The 17,498-nt window shown below is 40.7% G+C and overlaps 1 protein-coding gene across 4 annotated transcripts in view; it reads right to left on the reverse strand.

The window, feature by feature from the left end:
* The window catches only part of MYLK3 (myosin light chain kinase 3), a 36,988-nt gene extending 19,583 nt beyond the window's left edge, over nt 1-17,405 (reverse strand). Inside the window, exons 1-2 of one of the 4 annotated variants that reach the window (XM_014942249.1) lie at nt 17,269-17,397; nt 968-1,033 (exon numbers count right to left, since the gene is read on the reverse strand). In XM_014942249.1, the coding sequence (XP_014797735.1) occupies nt 968-1,033; nt 17,269-17,361 (159 nt within the window). In that variant the 5' untranslated portion in view covers nt 17,362-17,397. Of the gene's footprint in view, nt 1-967; nt 1,034-3,430; nt 4,102-17,268 lie in introns of those variants that run through there. The other 3 variants (XM_014942247.1, XM_014942250.1, XM_014942248.1) reach the window with 3 other exon arrangements.
* Between the last annotated feature and the right edge of the window lie 93 nt (nt 17,406-17,498).

The following is a 17,498-nucleotide window of genomic DNA, read 5'->3' on the forward strand; positions in this document are numbered from 1 at the left end:
TTTCCTACTAGGTTACTCCAACCATGTAGGTATTCAGAGTCTGTGAACAGACACCAACACCTCTGATCTTCTGAATTTTTAGTTACTGCTGTGTTTACCACCTTCCTCCAATCTCTCCCCGCTTTTGCAGACAGGGGATACTGCATAAAACAAGCTGCATACTTCTAGAACAAGATAGCACAGAATAACACATTAGCCTGCCACTTTCCAAAATTTTGACTGTCAAAGATTTTGCCTCCTGTCATCTTTACTCATTATTAGAAAACATGACATGTGTGACATACGAGAGAGATTAGAAAAAGAAATTATACTGTGTTTCTGTTGCTTTTTGGCTGGTGACTGAAAGATAAGCAAAGTCTCTGAAGATATTGTTAACGTATTTGTCTCATGGCATCTAATGATTCATGATTTGAGCTAAGATAGAAACGATACCAAAAAAAGCCCCTAGCTTTATGGTAACTCTTGTGTATGTACTTGATGTTACACATGTCACCTTTGGCATGGCTAAAACCAGACTTATTGTCTTTTAGAAGCAGATTTTTATTTTTAAGCAGATTTCTTCCTCCAATTAAGAAAGGACAGAGGAGAGAGATATGTAATAGCACCACTAAACACTCCACACAGCAATACATTTGAAATCATATTAAAACTAAATAACTAATATTTAGCAAAAAGCATTACACAAAAATAGGGAAAGGCATAACTTACTTCTTGGTTGACATATAGTTAAAAATCTAGTGATGAGCACCCTCCTATCTGTATTTGTACAAGCAATTAAGCAACATGTAAAATATTTCTGCAGATAACTCTGATTACAAGGTTGCTGCAAATCAGCCGCTTCATTTGTTAGTAAAAGCAGTTAAGGATTTCATGCTCTGACCATACAGATTCCCCAACAAAGGCCCCCAACCTCCCCCTTCCCAAAAAACAAAACACCCAAAGAGTAAAAGTAGTAAAAAATCATTACCATTTTTATTACAGCTCTAAGCAAACCTGCAACAATGACCAGGGGGAGCATTATTCTTGCAAAATCCTACGTGCAAAGAAAGCCTTGGATAAGTGACAGTTTAATGCTGGTGGGTTTTTCTGTCTGTTTATTTTCTAAATAAGAAGTTAAGAGGTTTGGATCCTATGAAGCTCAATATTCATAGTCTTTTATTGATTTGACTCCAGCCCTGACAGACTGCTTCCATAAGTATTCCCGTGGCATCCCTGGAATGCTGTCCTGCCATCAAACAGCTTCCCCCAGAAATGAAAACATGACCTTCCCCGCTCCCATCCCATACTGGGTAACCTTGTGCCGAGCCAGCCCCACCACAACCAGCAGGCTCTTACAAAACAGCAAAGGCTGGAAAACAGAAACAAGCAGGTAGCAAATCCCTTCATGTGAGCAACCCCCCTGCAGCTGCAGAGCTCTTTGGACATGTCTATGCCACGATCACACAACAGGCTGCAAAAAACTAGACCAAAGTTAGCACATGGCTCAGCGCAAGCTAATTTGTTTTTAAATTCACCCGTGCTTTGCTCCACGTTACCCCAGCTAGGTCACGTACAGACACTACCTCACTAATTCAAGCCTAGTTCAAATATCACTAAACAGCCTGTGATCAAAGTATAGACATACCTTAAGGTCTTAAAACTGACCTTATGCTCTGATATCAAAAACTGTTCGTGACCAGAAACAGAAAAGGAGAACAATGATGGTCATATTGCAAACCTGGAGTTAGTCACAGAACTCTCCGCTTGCCCGATACACGTTGCCAGTTCTATGATTGAGCCAGTGGTTACAGCCTGGGACAGAGACCTCCACCCATCCTGCTCCATCAGCTCACTCATCTCTATCCACCTATCCATAAAACTTGGATGAAGCTCCGACCTCCTTCAGCCTCCTCTTTTGCAAACACCGCCGAGGAGGCAGTGCATAGTGGCTAGTCAACAGCTAATCCCGACAGTATGCTAGAAGTCCATGTGAAACATTCCTCCAGGATCCCTCACATCACCTCCTTTATTTACCTCCCTCCTCACTGCTCTTTTCACTTAGAAACTGACGATCTGGAAACAGAACTAGTTAACCATCTTTCTGCTGATCTTCACCTGGCCACTGACACGCTGTGCACTGCCGGTTCAGTTGGAGGTGTAAAGTCTTCCAGGGACTGTATCTGCCTCCAGGCATTTTGCAGTGACTGCAGAGTAACTTGTAACAACACAACACAACAACACAAAAGCCATCAAACTTTTCCATTTCTCTAAAAATCCATAGAAATGAAATTGGAACTTCAAGCAAGTACAAGGTTCATCTCTATCCAGAATTAAGAGTGATACTCAATGTACAATTTATTGTTCTCAGCACTAATGGAAACTCTTTATATATTCTTCTGTCTCCTAACAGCCTAGCTCACTTGGCAGCCTCTGGCACTTAAAAAGGGAGACCAAGAGAGCAGTCAAAAAGCTGGAAAAGATATACTGCCATCTAGCATTATCCTGTTCTTGTTAAAGTTTAGGTGCACCTTCCACCAAAGTATTTTACAGTTTTTGTGAAAAATATTTGCATTAAGATACAAATGGACATTAAATTTGAGCTAAGTTCTCCTTACTGTAATCACACCTCCACAGATCTGGAGATTCTTGGAACAAACAAACCTGTTCCAGCTCTTGCAGTTTTCCCTCCCTTCTCCACTGTGGGATACAAACTGAAAACTCCCGTTAGCTAAAACCAATTCCAGATGCCTGTAACACTTAAAACCAAGGGCAATCAATCCTGAAACACCATTATGAACCACTTACCAGTCTCGCCCGTTCCTCCCTCATTGTCCTTAATAGTTAAGAAATGCATAGGAGCTGATGTCTAGGAACTTGCAAACACAAGAATTATTTGTTTTGAGGAGTGACAAATGATGATAGAGTTGATGAAGTCACAGGTTCATCATAAAGATGGAGCTAAAGACAACTTCAATATCTAAGGACATATCAAATCTGCTCAGTAATACGACCGTAAGTCAGCACAGGTTTTAGCAACTGGTGGTGTGTTCAGAATTTGTGATCAATCAAGAAAACAGAAGCTTCTTCCAATCAAAAATGCTTTCAGTATCTTACTCATCCTTTTCACTGGGGCCTCAATTCAGTCACTAATTTGAATGATGTTGCTGATCTTGAAGCACTGAATTTTCCTTAAAAGCAGCAATCTACTCCTCATTCTTGTTACAGGATCACCTGGCACACTTTGGGAACCTGGAACACCAGACTGCAAGGCAAGTTTTGAGCCTTGGTCTTGGCCTTAAGAGGCTTGCAATTCCAAGCTCACAGCAGTAACCTGTAACAGCAATACTGAAAGGAAAACCTGAATTATACCTTAGGCAAGAAATCAGCAGGACAGCCTAAAGCTCTGATACGTTATAAAGAAAAATATGAAGAACATTAAAACAAAACCAACCTCAACAAGGATTTCCAGCAGACTCCCCTTCTTCCAGGGCACAATGCCTTTGAGAATAAAATCCACTACTTTAGAATTTTTTAATACTTCTCCCACAAACGTAATAACTTTATCCAGTGTATCAACCCTTTTCTCTATCTTTGCCAGCCTTTCCTTATGCTTGGAGGCATCTAGCTGGGCAGCCTTCATCAGTTTCAGCACTTCTGAGCACATGCTCTGGACATCAGTCTGGTGAGCATTGTCCGATACCTTTAGGCCTTTTTTCATTGCATCTGTCTCATCAGGAGCTGCTCGGGACACTGTTAACTTGTTAATGCCTTTTTCTACATCATCAATGCCTTTGTTAACTTGCTGCAGTTTGCCTGTCAGATCTTCTTGGAAATGCAACAGTTTGTCCATCTTTTCATTCAAGAGATACAGTTTTTTGTCCATCATACTTAAATTGTTCACTTTTGTAGGCTGTAACTTGGTCAGGGCATTTCCCTCTGCAAGGTCCAAGCTACCCGCAGACATTCTGTCCAGACAGCAGGACGTCAGATAGATTAGGTTGGCTTTTCATTAATCATAAATTAGAAAATGAGGGTCTGGAAGTTCATCTTCTTTAGCTATTCCTACACCAGACAACCTCGCTTATTGGAGTCGCTAGAGCGTATCATGAGATAGCTACTGCACAAAAGATTTATTTCTGTGTTATCTATTTCTTACTGTGTGCTTTCAATGATGGAGGTAATTTGGCACCAGACTCTATTTTCTTGGGCCTCCTTGACGTCATGAAACCATTTAAAATTCTTTCTCGAGTGGCTGTTGATAGGCAAGCATCTTAACAATTGCCAATGCCTGAGCAGACCTCTGGAAGGAGAGGGATTGTTTTTATGACCAGATTTAGCTCTGTGACAATGAAAAGAACTTGCTAGAGCACTTCTCTTCATTAAATAGGCAAAATATAAAAGTAAATGTGCTAAAAGGCCTTGTGCTAAGGTTCGGAAGAATTCAGCATTGTCACACGGATGCAGAGCACCCGGCATAGACCCAGGGTGTGCTCTTTAGGTTGGCTGGCACTTCAATTTAAAAATAGAGTACAATGACAAGGATCTGAAATACGTATCTAGCACCAGCATGTCTTTGTCAACTGAAACTTCTAAAATTAAATCTTTCTCCCAGGCTATGAAAGTGAACCAAGTTAAATAAAATAAAATATTCATGAACACAAAGCAGAATTAGTCCAAGCAGAATTAGTCCAACCACGAGCAACAAAGTTACTAAATCATAAATCTTATTTCAAGAATTTGTTACTGACTTGCATCCACTTCTGAATCACAGCATGTCTACTACAAAAATTACAGTCAGTCACTAGAGAAGAGAACAGCAGTCACTTTATACTTGCACAGCCCCCACTGCCACAGTTCTGAATGCTTTAGAAACATTAATTAATATTACAATACAGCACGGATCAAGAGTGGGTCCTCTGCCACAGAGGATGAACTGTGGCATCAGGAGATAAAGCAGTTTGTCCCATGCCAGACATGACATTGTGTCAAATGACTGCGTCTAGCTCTCCCAGGCCCCTTCTCACTGCCCTTTGTAGCAGAGCAGGGGGAGAAAGCAGGGGGGAAATGCTGCTGCCACAGAGTCTTGGTGCAACAGAACAACGGAACCACATCAAAGCCAGGGCTTCGGGACACCGAGCGTCCCTTTGCCTCCAATCCCTTCCTTATTTCTTGGAAGGAACACATGGGAAGAAAGTGGAATTCTTAAAGTAAGTTTGCTGTATGAGATAGAACATTCTAGAAAATAAAATCCTACCTCTACACACTGCAAAGTAGTAGTGGCATTAAAATTACCGTCTTGACAAGATGCTAAGCACTTTCCATTTCTTTAAGACAAGGGTTTCTTACCTTTACAATAATAATGAAAAAAAATGTTACATCTACCAAGGCCACCAAATAATTTTAGCCAGCCTGGTGGTTCTGTGACATTTAGAGGACAATAACTGGCTTTACAAAAGATACCAAAAGCTTTAATACTTGGCCTGTTCATCACCTTCAAGAGAGGGTTTGAATACCAAGCAATGACTCTGGAAGAAAACTTGCCCTGTGAAAGCTGACAGGAGGAGCATTTCATGCAACACCACTTCTCCTGACCAAAAAAAATCATTTTAAAGTCACTGGTATTTTCACAGTGGTCTGGGATAGTATGGCATTAATTTTATGATACTCCATAATCTTATTTCAATAATGAAGCATACAATGCAATAAAATATACAGCTCTATCTTGGAAGTATAGGACATTGGCAATAAAAGCTTCAGAACTCTACTACTACATTTAAAGAATCAGAGTTTTCAGCCAAATGCCTTGAAGTAATTAATTGTTTCAAGCCTACAAACATGCTGGATAACAAATAATCAAAACAGCCGACATTTTTACTAAATCAAGAGTACCAGCAGGATGTCCTCCTTTTAGGGACAAAAAGAAAAAGGTAGAATCATTTGATTGTTAGATTTAAAGTTGGACAACTCGCAGCAAATACTTCAATAAGGAAACGAAGCCACAGAAAGTCATGCACAGTTGCAGGCTTAGAAGTTCAGTTGCCACCAGCAGTGTGCTATTACAGGCACAGCACGCGTGGTTGTGAAACAATGCAAGTACAATAAGAGTGCACTGGCCTCCGAATGTGTTTGTGGGCAAATGGGAGTCTTTTGAAATCTTGAACCTTCTTAATTATTTAACAATTGAGATGCCAAAAATGCCAAAAGCATTAATGCTGCCCCCTTGTTATTTACTAGTGGTGTTATTCGTATAACTCTGATTATTTAATCCTCCTCACATACAATGGACTCTAACGGTAAATGCTGTGTAAAACAACAAAAAAAAAATTCAAAAAAAACCCAGAAAGGCAATCTCTGGATTTATATTACTTTACACTGGCAGACTTGCCTGACTGCAGCTCGAGGGGCACAAATCATCTCCTCCTCCTCCTGATTCAGCCCCATGCACTATGTATTCCAGCTATATGGAATAGATTTCACCACCCAACACCTACTCACACAGTGCACTGAGATGTGTGGGACAACATACTATGGAGAATTCTTGCTCTGTGCAGCAAATACACCTTGCTAGTGGTGTCTGGGGTACATACAGGGAAGATACAGCCAAAGCTGCCTCCTGTTTGACTTACAACACTACTTACATCGTACTGTGCATCCATAAGCAGCTGCAAAGTTGCAGGTGGAATGAAGGATAGAGATGAAGGAAACAGCGTTTGGCCCAAAGTGAGAAGTTTTAAACATCTGTCACGAAGTTATTGAAGTCAGTTGTTTTTTTTTTTAATTTCCTTCTCCCCTCTCTCCCCTTTTAAACTTCTGGTAAACACACAAAAAGAAAAAATGGCTCCAACGGACCTAACTGATTGTTTTGTCTTCAGGATGACAATATGCTCAAACTCTAGCAAAAAAATCTTTTATTGCTTTTGCTTTGAATTGCAATAGATGGCAATTTTTGTTCAGAACATTGACTTAGTGCCGAATGTTTGCATTTTGTTTGAGCAGCCTGAAGAGAGCATTCAGCTCCATTGACAGTCTCAAGCCTTTCAACACTCTACCAAAAAAAAAAAAAAAAGAAAAAAATCCTAAATTGCTTGACTGCATAGTGCAGATCACAGCATACCCATCCTTAAACATCACAAAAAAGTACAGTTATTGTAGCAAATGTAATAGCCTATTAAGCTCACTTTTTCTTTGTGAGGAGCTGTTGCTTATAATGACATTTTGCACTTACATCTTACATACCGCAACACACGCTGCTTCATCTTCAATACTCCCCAAATTACACCTAAAGAAGTGTTGGATGAGGGACGAATACCAGAGAACCTTGTAGGACCTCTGTAGCTCGCAGAGCTATGCTCAGTCACCCCGTGCTGTCACTGGCAAAACAAACTGGAGAGTCACAAGACTCCATCACAGCCTGGATGTAACTTGATTAAAGTTTCTGATGGTAATTGGTCTCCTGCGGATTTCTGCTTGTTTCTACCAGGAAACAAAAAATGAGCACTGCGATCTGGAGCGTGTAGGCGACTGCCTCCACTCCGTTAAGAGATGAACTGAAATGAACTTCTAGGATAACTTTAAAATGTTTCCAAGCTATCAAGTGTCTCTGGAGTGCCAGAGAAAAGGAACACAAATGCTGGAGAACCAGAACTGCAAATGACCTTGAATTGATGATGCCAAAGACACTTCTATTCTCAAGAGGGAAATGAGAGTTTATTCCTCTTTGGCTTCAACCCCACGCACACTCTCCCAGTTGTGAAAGAGAAGTGTCAGAAAACATGAGAAAAATTCATATTTAACAAAGAATCTGTGATACGGCAGTTCAGTTAAGTGTCATAAAACATGAGAAAAATTCATATTTAACACAAAGAATCTGTGATACGGCAGTTCAGTTATGATCCCTCCCTCTGAAGGAAAAACACACAAAGATGGAGTGAAGAGAGGAAAAAAAAAAAGCAAAATAATCATCATCTACAGCATGTACTAAAGCGACAGCAGAGGCTTATATCCCAAACAAGAAATGTCACAGAGGTTAAAACCAGCTGCTCAAACAGATCATCTCATTAGATTATTGCACTGCTTCCAACAACATCGTAAAACAGGAGATGGCTGAAAATATGTAGGTAAATGAAAAAATAACCTTTCAGAAGGCCAAAACAAAGTCAAAGTTTTATATAGAACTTGCAGGACTTGGAAGAAGTTTGCAATGGTTGCGATGCAACGGAGTTCTAAGGAGGTGAAGAAAATGTGGTGAAACATCAGGAGCTTACAAAAAGAAATAAACCAAACAGCAGATAAGCTCAAAACAATTTGGCTACATCTGCTGACACTAATCAGGCAAAATAATACTAATAAATATTCTTTACATATTTAGAAAACAGTTGTCAAATTTTTCAAGTTACACTGAAAATCTACTTAATCTGCATCTAGTTTCTGTAGCTCATTAATACTCATTCCTTAATTTTTACCCCCAACAAAGGAAAGGGTAGCTAAGTTTTTTTTAGGGTACTTAAGCTTTGGAAGAATTAAGCCCTATACCAGTAATTTCTCATGAACAGCATCTTTCCTAGACATATGAAAGGTAATAAATCATGTCCACAGAGTAATGGTGCAGCAAGAGACCCATTCTCATGACAAATGGCAAGTACCAAAAGGGGCATTGGCTCTAATTTAGAGGAAGAGCTTCCAAGAGCAGGATATGCCACACAGTCTGGATGAGTCTATCTAGCCCCATAGCTGCATTTTCTGCTGAGATCAGACAAAAGACGTCCATCTGCCGTACTCAGTGGTGTACTAGGAACTGGCCCACACCTGCCTTAGAAGGCCAAGAACCTGACATTTAACACGTTACTTGTGTTGGCTGTTGGTTGAAATCCACCTGCACAGTAAGAGTCTACAAAGCACTATCAGTCTCCCCGCATTTTCTGCTGAGATCAGACAAAAGACGTCCATCTGCCGTACTCAGTGGTGTACTAGGAACTGGCCCACACCTGCCTTAGAAGGCCAAGAACCTGACATTTAACACGTTACTTGTGTCGCCTGTTGGTTGAAATCCACCTGCACAGTAAAAGAGTCTACAAAGCACTATCAGTCTCCCCGAGCGACCCTGGCACGATGCATTTCAGTATTGCCTACGAGTAAATTACTGTAGTAGTTAACCAACTAAATCTTAGCAATCACTATATAAACTCTTTTCCCCGCCTTTATCTATATATTTAGTGTCAGAAAACCGTTAACACAGTAAGTTAGAAAACACCCTCTTCACAAGTCCGACTTCTTCCCCTCCTTCTGTTTTATCCTTTTTCAAATAATGTGTTCTATTTTATCCTGCCTTTATCTATATATTTAGTATCAGAAAACCGTTAACACAGTGAGTTAGAAAACACCCTCTTCACAAGTCCCGACTTCTTCCCCTCCTTCTGTTTTATTCTTTTTCAAATAATGTGTTCTATTTTATCCTTGATGCATTTCAGTATTGCCTACCTTACAAGTAAATTACTGTAGTACTTAATCAACTAAATCTTAGCAATCACTATATAAACTCTTTTCCCCGCCTTTATCTATATATTTAGTGTCAGAAAACCGTTAACACAGTAAGTTAGAAAACACCCTCTTCACAAGTCCGACTTCTTCCCCTCCTTCTGTTTTATCCTTTTTCAAATAATGTGTTCTATTTTATCCTTTTTCAAATACTGCATAATGCTCCCAGGCAGCAGCACAGCCGAGGATAGGTTCGTGAATCCGGGATCAGGTGCAGTATTGTAATGCATCTCTGTCAAGCAGCTGACAGCAGCGAGCTGAACAGATCAATTATGACATTTCATTTACATCAAAGTGATGAGCTTTCTAGATAACACTGTTTACCATTTGCCCACACGGCTTAACAAGAACCTTTAAGCCCTTCCTCCAGGTTGCTTTGCCTCTCAGGAGACCAAGAGAGCACCTGTTCCCATCCACATTCACTCACTTCACCCCATTCTCACCACCAAGTCTGTTCCCCTCAGAAATTACTTTAAGAACTGCCTCAGTACTTTTAATTTTCATTCTTTCAAAAGTTTTTCTCTCTTTTTTTAAAAAAAAAAAAAAAAACCCAGGCAGCTACTAAACTATTCTTACCACTCTTCTGGTCCAAGTGGGCAAACAGCAATGTTTCCCTGGTATGGTGGTAAGGATTGGCTCTCTCACTCTTCCACACCTTCCAACAAAGAGTTCTCCTCTGGTAACTGAACAGAAAAGTCATGTTGCTCATTCTGCTTTCCATGCATTTCAGTGATTTTTAATCTAATGCAGTCAGTTCCTTGTAAACCTGCTGATTTTAAAGCTGCAGAAGTTACTCTTGGATTCAAGAAGCTTCCTATTTGCAAGATGCTTTCTCACCACTACCAGGAGCTCAGCAGAGAACCCTAAATCACCTTTTACATCTGCCAAAAGCTCTTGTGTCTATGGCAGCTTGCTCAGGTACAAGTGACTGTAAGTCAGTCGGGATCCACCATAACGTAGGAGAGTGGCCTTGGCCATACAGTAATGCCAACAGCAATAAAACCTGTAAAAGCAAATTCTTGTCACTGAAGTGATGCGATAGACCTCTCAGTATAAATATATATATATATATATATATATATATGGAAAAGATGTGTTGCATAAGACAGGGTTATTTCTAGACAGCCAACTTTTCGGGGGGAAAAAAAAACAACTTACATAATTCAGAGTTTGCTCCAAAACTCACTGAAACCAGCACAATTGTTCTTGCTGACTTGAAGTCTGACTGGCTTCAAATCAAATCCCTCAGAAAAGTCTCTCCTTTGCCAGCACCACGCTTTTGTTGGAGAAGATGAAAATCACCAAATTGCACTGTGCTTTGTGCTGTCTTCTCTTCCCTGCCTATTTCAGAATATCTTCTCAGCTTCAAGCTTGAAAAATTACCACAAAATGCACACACAAAGCTGTACTAACTTCTAATTTGTAACTATCATTTCCAACCTCACCTTTCTCAACACCACAACTGACAACTGCTGTAAGAACATGACCAATTATTTCCTTGGCTCCTCCACCCGTATTTCCAAAGTTCAGTTTGATGCCCATTTGCCAAAAGGCAGTTAACCCCGTTCCCTCAACTACCCTTCTGCCCTTCATAGCTACTGACTGATGTATGATCACCTCCAGCAAAATTCTGCATTGCATTGGTTTCAGCATTTGAAAGGTAAAATACACCAGCACCTCAAATCATGTCAGATTGTGCTGGAATTAAGTGAACAAAGTGTCCATCAACAGCCACCCAAGGGGTAGCCTCCAGCCACTCACAAACCATTTTACTGGACTTGAGTGTGCCTTGGTGAGTGACACATGCTTTTAGAAACTTTTCCCAAGCACTTCCAAAAGCAGTTAGTGCCATCATTTTGGGCCTTGTGCAAGCTGGAACCTCAGTGATTTTTTCCTCTCTCACACGTCCACCTGACAGTTGCCATTGCAGTACAAAAAACACCATGCACTGTGCTCAGTGGACCTTGCTAATAATGGTCCTTACAGGAACCTAACAATGGGGGAAATTTTTATTAAGTAAGAACACTCCTTGACATTGCTATTCCCCACTAATATCCAGAAGACCATATTAAGGAAATTCTAAATCATGTAAGTAGTCATCTGTCCTATAATGACGTCTGTTATGTGCTATATTCACCTGCTGATCTAGATCTCTCTGACATTTTGCTTTGACGTCATTCACAAACACAGGAATAACTTCATCAGTTCAGGCTTAGTCTCCACACAAAGTCTCCTTTGAAAAGGATTCAGAGTAAGAGACCTTGGGCACAAAAGCTGGTGGTTTTGCGAACTCTTCTCAGTAATCAAATACTCCCAGAGAAGCCACTTGCACTCCTTTAGGTGAATGTTTAAACAGCTGGCAAAAACCACAGAAAATGCTGCATCCATTTCAGATGTGCAAAAGATCTCCAGCTGAACGTATGATGGCTTTCATCAAGTTGGAAGAAAGAGACAGGAAACAAACAAGGGAATGTCATCTACAGAAAAACTTGTCTAAAAGGAAAAAGAAAATTACACCGCATGCCAGGGGAACTGCAGAAAGCAGCTAGCAACAGGCATCAAGCCTTCTAGAGCAAGAGACGAGAAGGCAATTTTTAAAGTTTATCTCTGTAAAGCAGATAGTGTAAGAACAGTTGGGTGTGAATTAGAAGCCTTGAGTTAGGGCCCCAGCGGTATGACTAAGCACAGTGATCCATTCCTCCATCTGCATGTCAGTACAAATATCTAGTAAAAACAGAAATCCAGAGCAGACATTTCCACTCCCAGAATGGCAGGTACCCCCTGGTGCCTCTCTGCAAGGATTCTATCAGAACTCAAAGTCTTCCTTCTGAACCACCTTGCTACCTTAAATCAACAGCTGACAGACTCCAGAGTATTCATTTTAAGGAAGCACGTAGATGTTTCTCTGCACTCATAAGAAGCTCCTGATTTACAACTACTAAACCATTGATTTTGCAATTCTGCTATTAGGTCAGTGACAAATTAATCTCCGGACGCACTGCAGAGACAGCTGTAAACCCAGATACACTGATTATCAGCATTAGATTAAAAAACAGCACCAAGTCGTGGCACCATAAAGCAAAAATCTCTCAGAGGTAAGCAAGTAAATAACACTGTTGACAAAAGATCCAGGATATAAATGGTTTGGATTTCATATTAGTTGATATCAGGAGTATTTGTCGCTAAAGGACAGTAGGGCAGTGCCAGCCACACATCTAGTAACCGTACATCAAGATCTTAGCATGAGAAATTAGGAGAGAAGTTAAAATGCTGAGCTGGATGCTGGGAAAGTCTGCAGTAACATTCTGCAGAGAGGTGAGCAAGTAACACCTGGCAAGAGTCTCCACTTAGTCCATGAAAATGGTGGAATTCAGAGCTCCCTGGCTCTTGTTCAGCCACAAAATGAGGGACAGCAAAATTTTGCAAAAGTTTCCCCGAGCTGAATCTAGTGAAGAGTGGATGTTATCAAATTCTGCACTGACCATAACCCAGCAGAACGTGCACCCAAACAAGCTGAATGCCCCACAGCAACGACTGGCAGCTTTCTGCCTGGCTTACCAAGACACACCATCACTGACAGCCGTGGTCAGAACTGCCACACGGAGCAGGATGGTCCAGTCAGCCCTTTGATAACTCACACCAGTGTTTTCTAGCCCTAAGACTGATAATTCTGTATAAAGCAAACCCAGAAATAAGAAGGTCAATCACCAAATTTGGAGCAAACTATCTTCTTTTTATAGCAAGAGAGGCTAAGGAAGATGCAATTCAAGCTGTACCAATTCCTAAAGAGGTGCTGAGAATTAACCAGGATGCTGAAGCTCCCCACAATGGGCTTCTGGTGGACTTCAGCTGAAACTGGGAACAGGAACCCACCAAGATAGTAGCCAGAACAGAACCACTTATGGAAAAGGGGCATTTCTTTTTAATTCTACCGAGCCCCATACAATACCAGTGAGTCTACAATGGCAGTGCTGGAAGGAATTGGGTCTCTGAAAAGAAGCATTCAGGACAGTACATACCTGAAGTTGGAGGCATGTGTAAATAAGTTGATAAGCCAGAAAGCACATGCACTGCTAAAGCCTGAACACCAAAACGAGGGCACAAATGAAGAGAATGAAAGATGAGACACAAATATAGAAGACAACAGCAGGAGGACCTGCTAGCTCTTGCTGTCTCAATTCAGCCATGGGAGAAGGTGAAAACAAACCTGTTTTGTAATGTCAGAGACTATATATAGTTTACTACTCTAGTTTCTGGGATATGAACTGTCTGAAAGGATACTCAATAGAATATATTTAGACTGCAAACCACTATACACTGGTGCAAAATTTAAACTGGAGCATATGACCTCTTTCTCTTGAGTTTCCACAGGGCCTGGAGAGACAGTGTTAACAACGGAGATGCTCAGAAATTTTCCAATCATGTATTTTTCTAAAAATCCCAATCCTTTAAAATGGCTTACTACTTCCATTGATTTTTTTTTTTTTTTTCAGTCTGTCCACTTTTCTGCTAGATCCCCACAACAGTCTGCACACAGCCTGCCAGGATGCTGGACCCAAGGGTGGTAGTTTAGACCTCTGCAGTACACAGACTGTCCCAGAGCCTGGCATCCCAGATCTAGTCTGCTGAGTAAAGGAGCAACTCCACAGGTGAACAGGAGCATGAACTGTAGATGCCAAGCACTGGTGTCCATCAGGCCTACCCCAGCAGCTCTGTAATCCAAGCATCAAATAACTATACAATACAGGAGACAACTGTTCAAAGAGAGATTAAAACACAGATATCTGTTGTGCAGTGCAAGACATTCAAAAACAAATACACAAAGGTCAAGATGTGAACCCAGAGTACCTGAGGAGTTCCAAGTAACACTACAGAGGACTCCCAGAAGAAGTAAGTCTGAGTAGCAAAATCAGCAAGATATGGATATATAGTGGAATGCACACCCCCTACCACAAACAAGGAGTAGGAGAAGAGCATCAAGATTAGCTTATGTGAAGGACGAGGAGGTGACTTCAGGTATCTCATTAAGTGGCCATGTCCCAAAGTAAGAGTCAGCTCCAGCAAGTCAGGAGAAGAAAGAGACCAGTAAAAAGACTGATGCAGCTGAACATCAAAGCTGTTCAGCTTATGGGAAAGAAAACCCTTAAGGAAGTACAGGCAACTTAGTCTTCAGGCACACGTTAGGACACTTCTATCACTGTCTCTCTTAATTAAGAGTCTGATTAATTTTGGAAACTCAAAAAGCCTCATCTTATTGCTTGAACATGAACTACAACCTCCACTGTACGTCTGAGCGATAACACAAATTTCCAAGCAATCTGTAAACACACTCAGGCCACTGTTGACTGAGCTGCCTAGTGTTGTGAGCCCTTCCATAACACCAGGATCAGCTGAGCCAGCCACTTACTTGAGTACAAGCAGGCAGATCAACAAGTACTGTGCCAGGAGGAGACTACGGTCAACAAATATGCAAACAAACAGGTTCTGCACTGCAGCCACTGAAATCAGAAGTGTACATACACTCATCAGCTCCTGCTGGAACAGGCTCAAACCCAACTTAAAGGCTGCCATTCTGTGTGGGAGAAGAGAGCTCTCACTAGGGTTAATATTAAGCTTACAGATTAGAGCAGTTCTCACCAGCTTCAGGAAGAACTGCATGCATGGTCCAAGACGCTATTTATCCTTAAAGGCTTCTCTACTGGTCATATATTCCAAAAATGAATGTGAGTGCTAGCTTTGTGAATAAAACAAAGAATGATTTTCCAAGCGATAAACATAATGAGTTTGGTAAGCCGGCTGGAGTGATATAAGCCAATGCAAGACATCCAAAACCAAGTTATTTTTGATTCTTAGCTCACTGAGGACTAGGAAAACCAATAAATCAAACTAAACCTAAGATAGCTTTTACCTGTGGACCTTAACGTGTCTTCAGAAGTATCATTATCACTAGTTTTACAGAAAGGGAAACTGAAGCAGTGAATATGAAAGAATTACTTGGTCACCCAACAGATCAATTACAGCGGAACAAGATATTCTGAATCTCATTATAGCTTTCATATTACTGCGAAATACTTACTCTGCTCTGCACAGAGCCAAGCCACAGAATGCCACGCAGACAGAGAACTGCAGTACTGACTTTCTTCCCCAAGACGTGACTAGTCCAAAAAAACCTGATTATTTGCTTTGGTGGTTCTAAAGCCACCTTCTGCAGTCCTTCCTGAAATATCTTTCATTCGCATTCCTCTGGCAACAGCCAAAAGAAAATTGCACGCATTTCAGGGTGTTCAATATCTTTCTTTAAAAGAAGTTGAATATCAACAATGTAAACACATCATTATCTTTTCAGCATGAAGAACAGTTGAGTAGTATATTCAATTACATTAATAGACCAATATTTTTTCTGCTACGCTGCCATAAATAGACAGTAAATCATGTGGACAGAGTGGTACAAAATGTATCTTCTGAGCCATTCTGTTTCTTATGTAATAAATGATATCCAGAACATCATCTTGTGCTATTGGCTATATCAAAACCACTACATGTAATACTAGATTAATTTGACTTTTTGGAACAAGATCCTACTTGTTGAAATTAGTAGCAATTTTGTTATTTTCTTCAACTGGGCCAGAATTTGGTTTATCACTTGATTTAGTTCAATTACTCCATCGGCTTTTTAAAGAACTAAACGATCACAAATATAAACGCTTTAAGAAAGCCCATTAGAGCTAGCATTGAACAATATATGGGGAAATCCTTCCTTCAAAATTTTGAAAGAAAACAGCCCAAAAAACCCCACAACAACCTGATCCATTCTCATTTAAAATGTAACTCCTAGAACTTTTTGGGTTTTTTTTAATTACTTGAACTGTATTATATGTACATGGCATTCTTTTTAAGGTTGCTTAAGTCCATTTTCTGTTTCTGTCTGGATGGTAATGGTCTTTTCAGCAACTCAAAAGTAGGCAAATGCAAACAAACTGAAGAATACAGAAATAGCATTTTCCATGACTTCCTACCACTATAGCAACCAAAACTTAACACCACGGAGAGCATAAAAACACAGTGTGGTTTGATGAATAGCTTATAATGGTAGAAAAGGAAATTCCTAGTCTCTTTTCCACCAGTGACGTCCCTACACCTCTCTCCTCTCGCAGGGTTTGTGGTCTGTCAATGGGTGGTTAAGCTTTCAGAGAGAGAATCTCTTTCACTTTGTTTCCTCAGACCCCTGCACAACGGGGTTCTGATCTCACGACTTTTAAGTACTGCCACAGAGCACACATCTGAGGTATTGAGCGCCTGGTGTTCGAGTCGATTGCACTGCTTTTACCACAGGTCGATGCAGAATTTGGCTCCTCATTAAATGGTCTCAGTGTGAACCTGCCAACAGATTCATCCTCTTAAAACTCTCAGGCATACGACAACTAAAGCAAGAAGCTGTAACAACCAACCTCCACAGAATTGGAATGGCAGTCTGGCATCCTATACTGCAAACATACCACTCGGAACAGAAGTTTTAACATGCCAAGGCTCTCGTGAAAAATAAATTTATTTATGAAGGCAAAGCCTGCACTCATCATTTCAGAAACACCTCCTTGACATTGGCAGGTGTTTTGCAAGCCAACAGACTGCACAACCTGGCCAAGAATGTCAAACACACGTAGCCCTTTACAAAAGGCATAGGAACCAATACTGCGTCTTCTAGAAAGTCTTTACTTTCAAATTCAGATCAAAATAAAACACTAGGTCGTCCCTTACCGTAAATCTCTTTATGTAATCAGAAACACAAAATCCTCCCATGCTCAAACGAAGGGATCTGTACACGGAAGATTCTTGATATAAAGTTCCCATCCTGTTTGGCTTGTACGGCGGTCACCCAGGTACCCTGCGGCTTTTTACTGAATAAAGCTGCACAGCCTCCCCAGATCTTGCTAGAATTCTGCTCGTGAGATAAACTAGGCATTTCATCTTATCTAACACTACACCAG

The sequence above is a fragment of the Calidris pugnax genome, unplaced genomic scaffold (genome assembly GCF_001431845.1).
Source record: "Calidris pugnax isolate Ruff unplaced genomic scaffold, ASM143184v1 scaffold28, whole genome shotgun sequence".
NCBI lineage: Eukaryota > Metazoa > Chordata > Aves > Charadriiformes > Scolopacidae > Calidris > Calidris pugnax.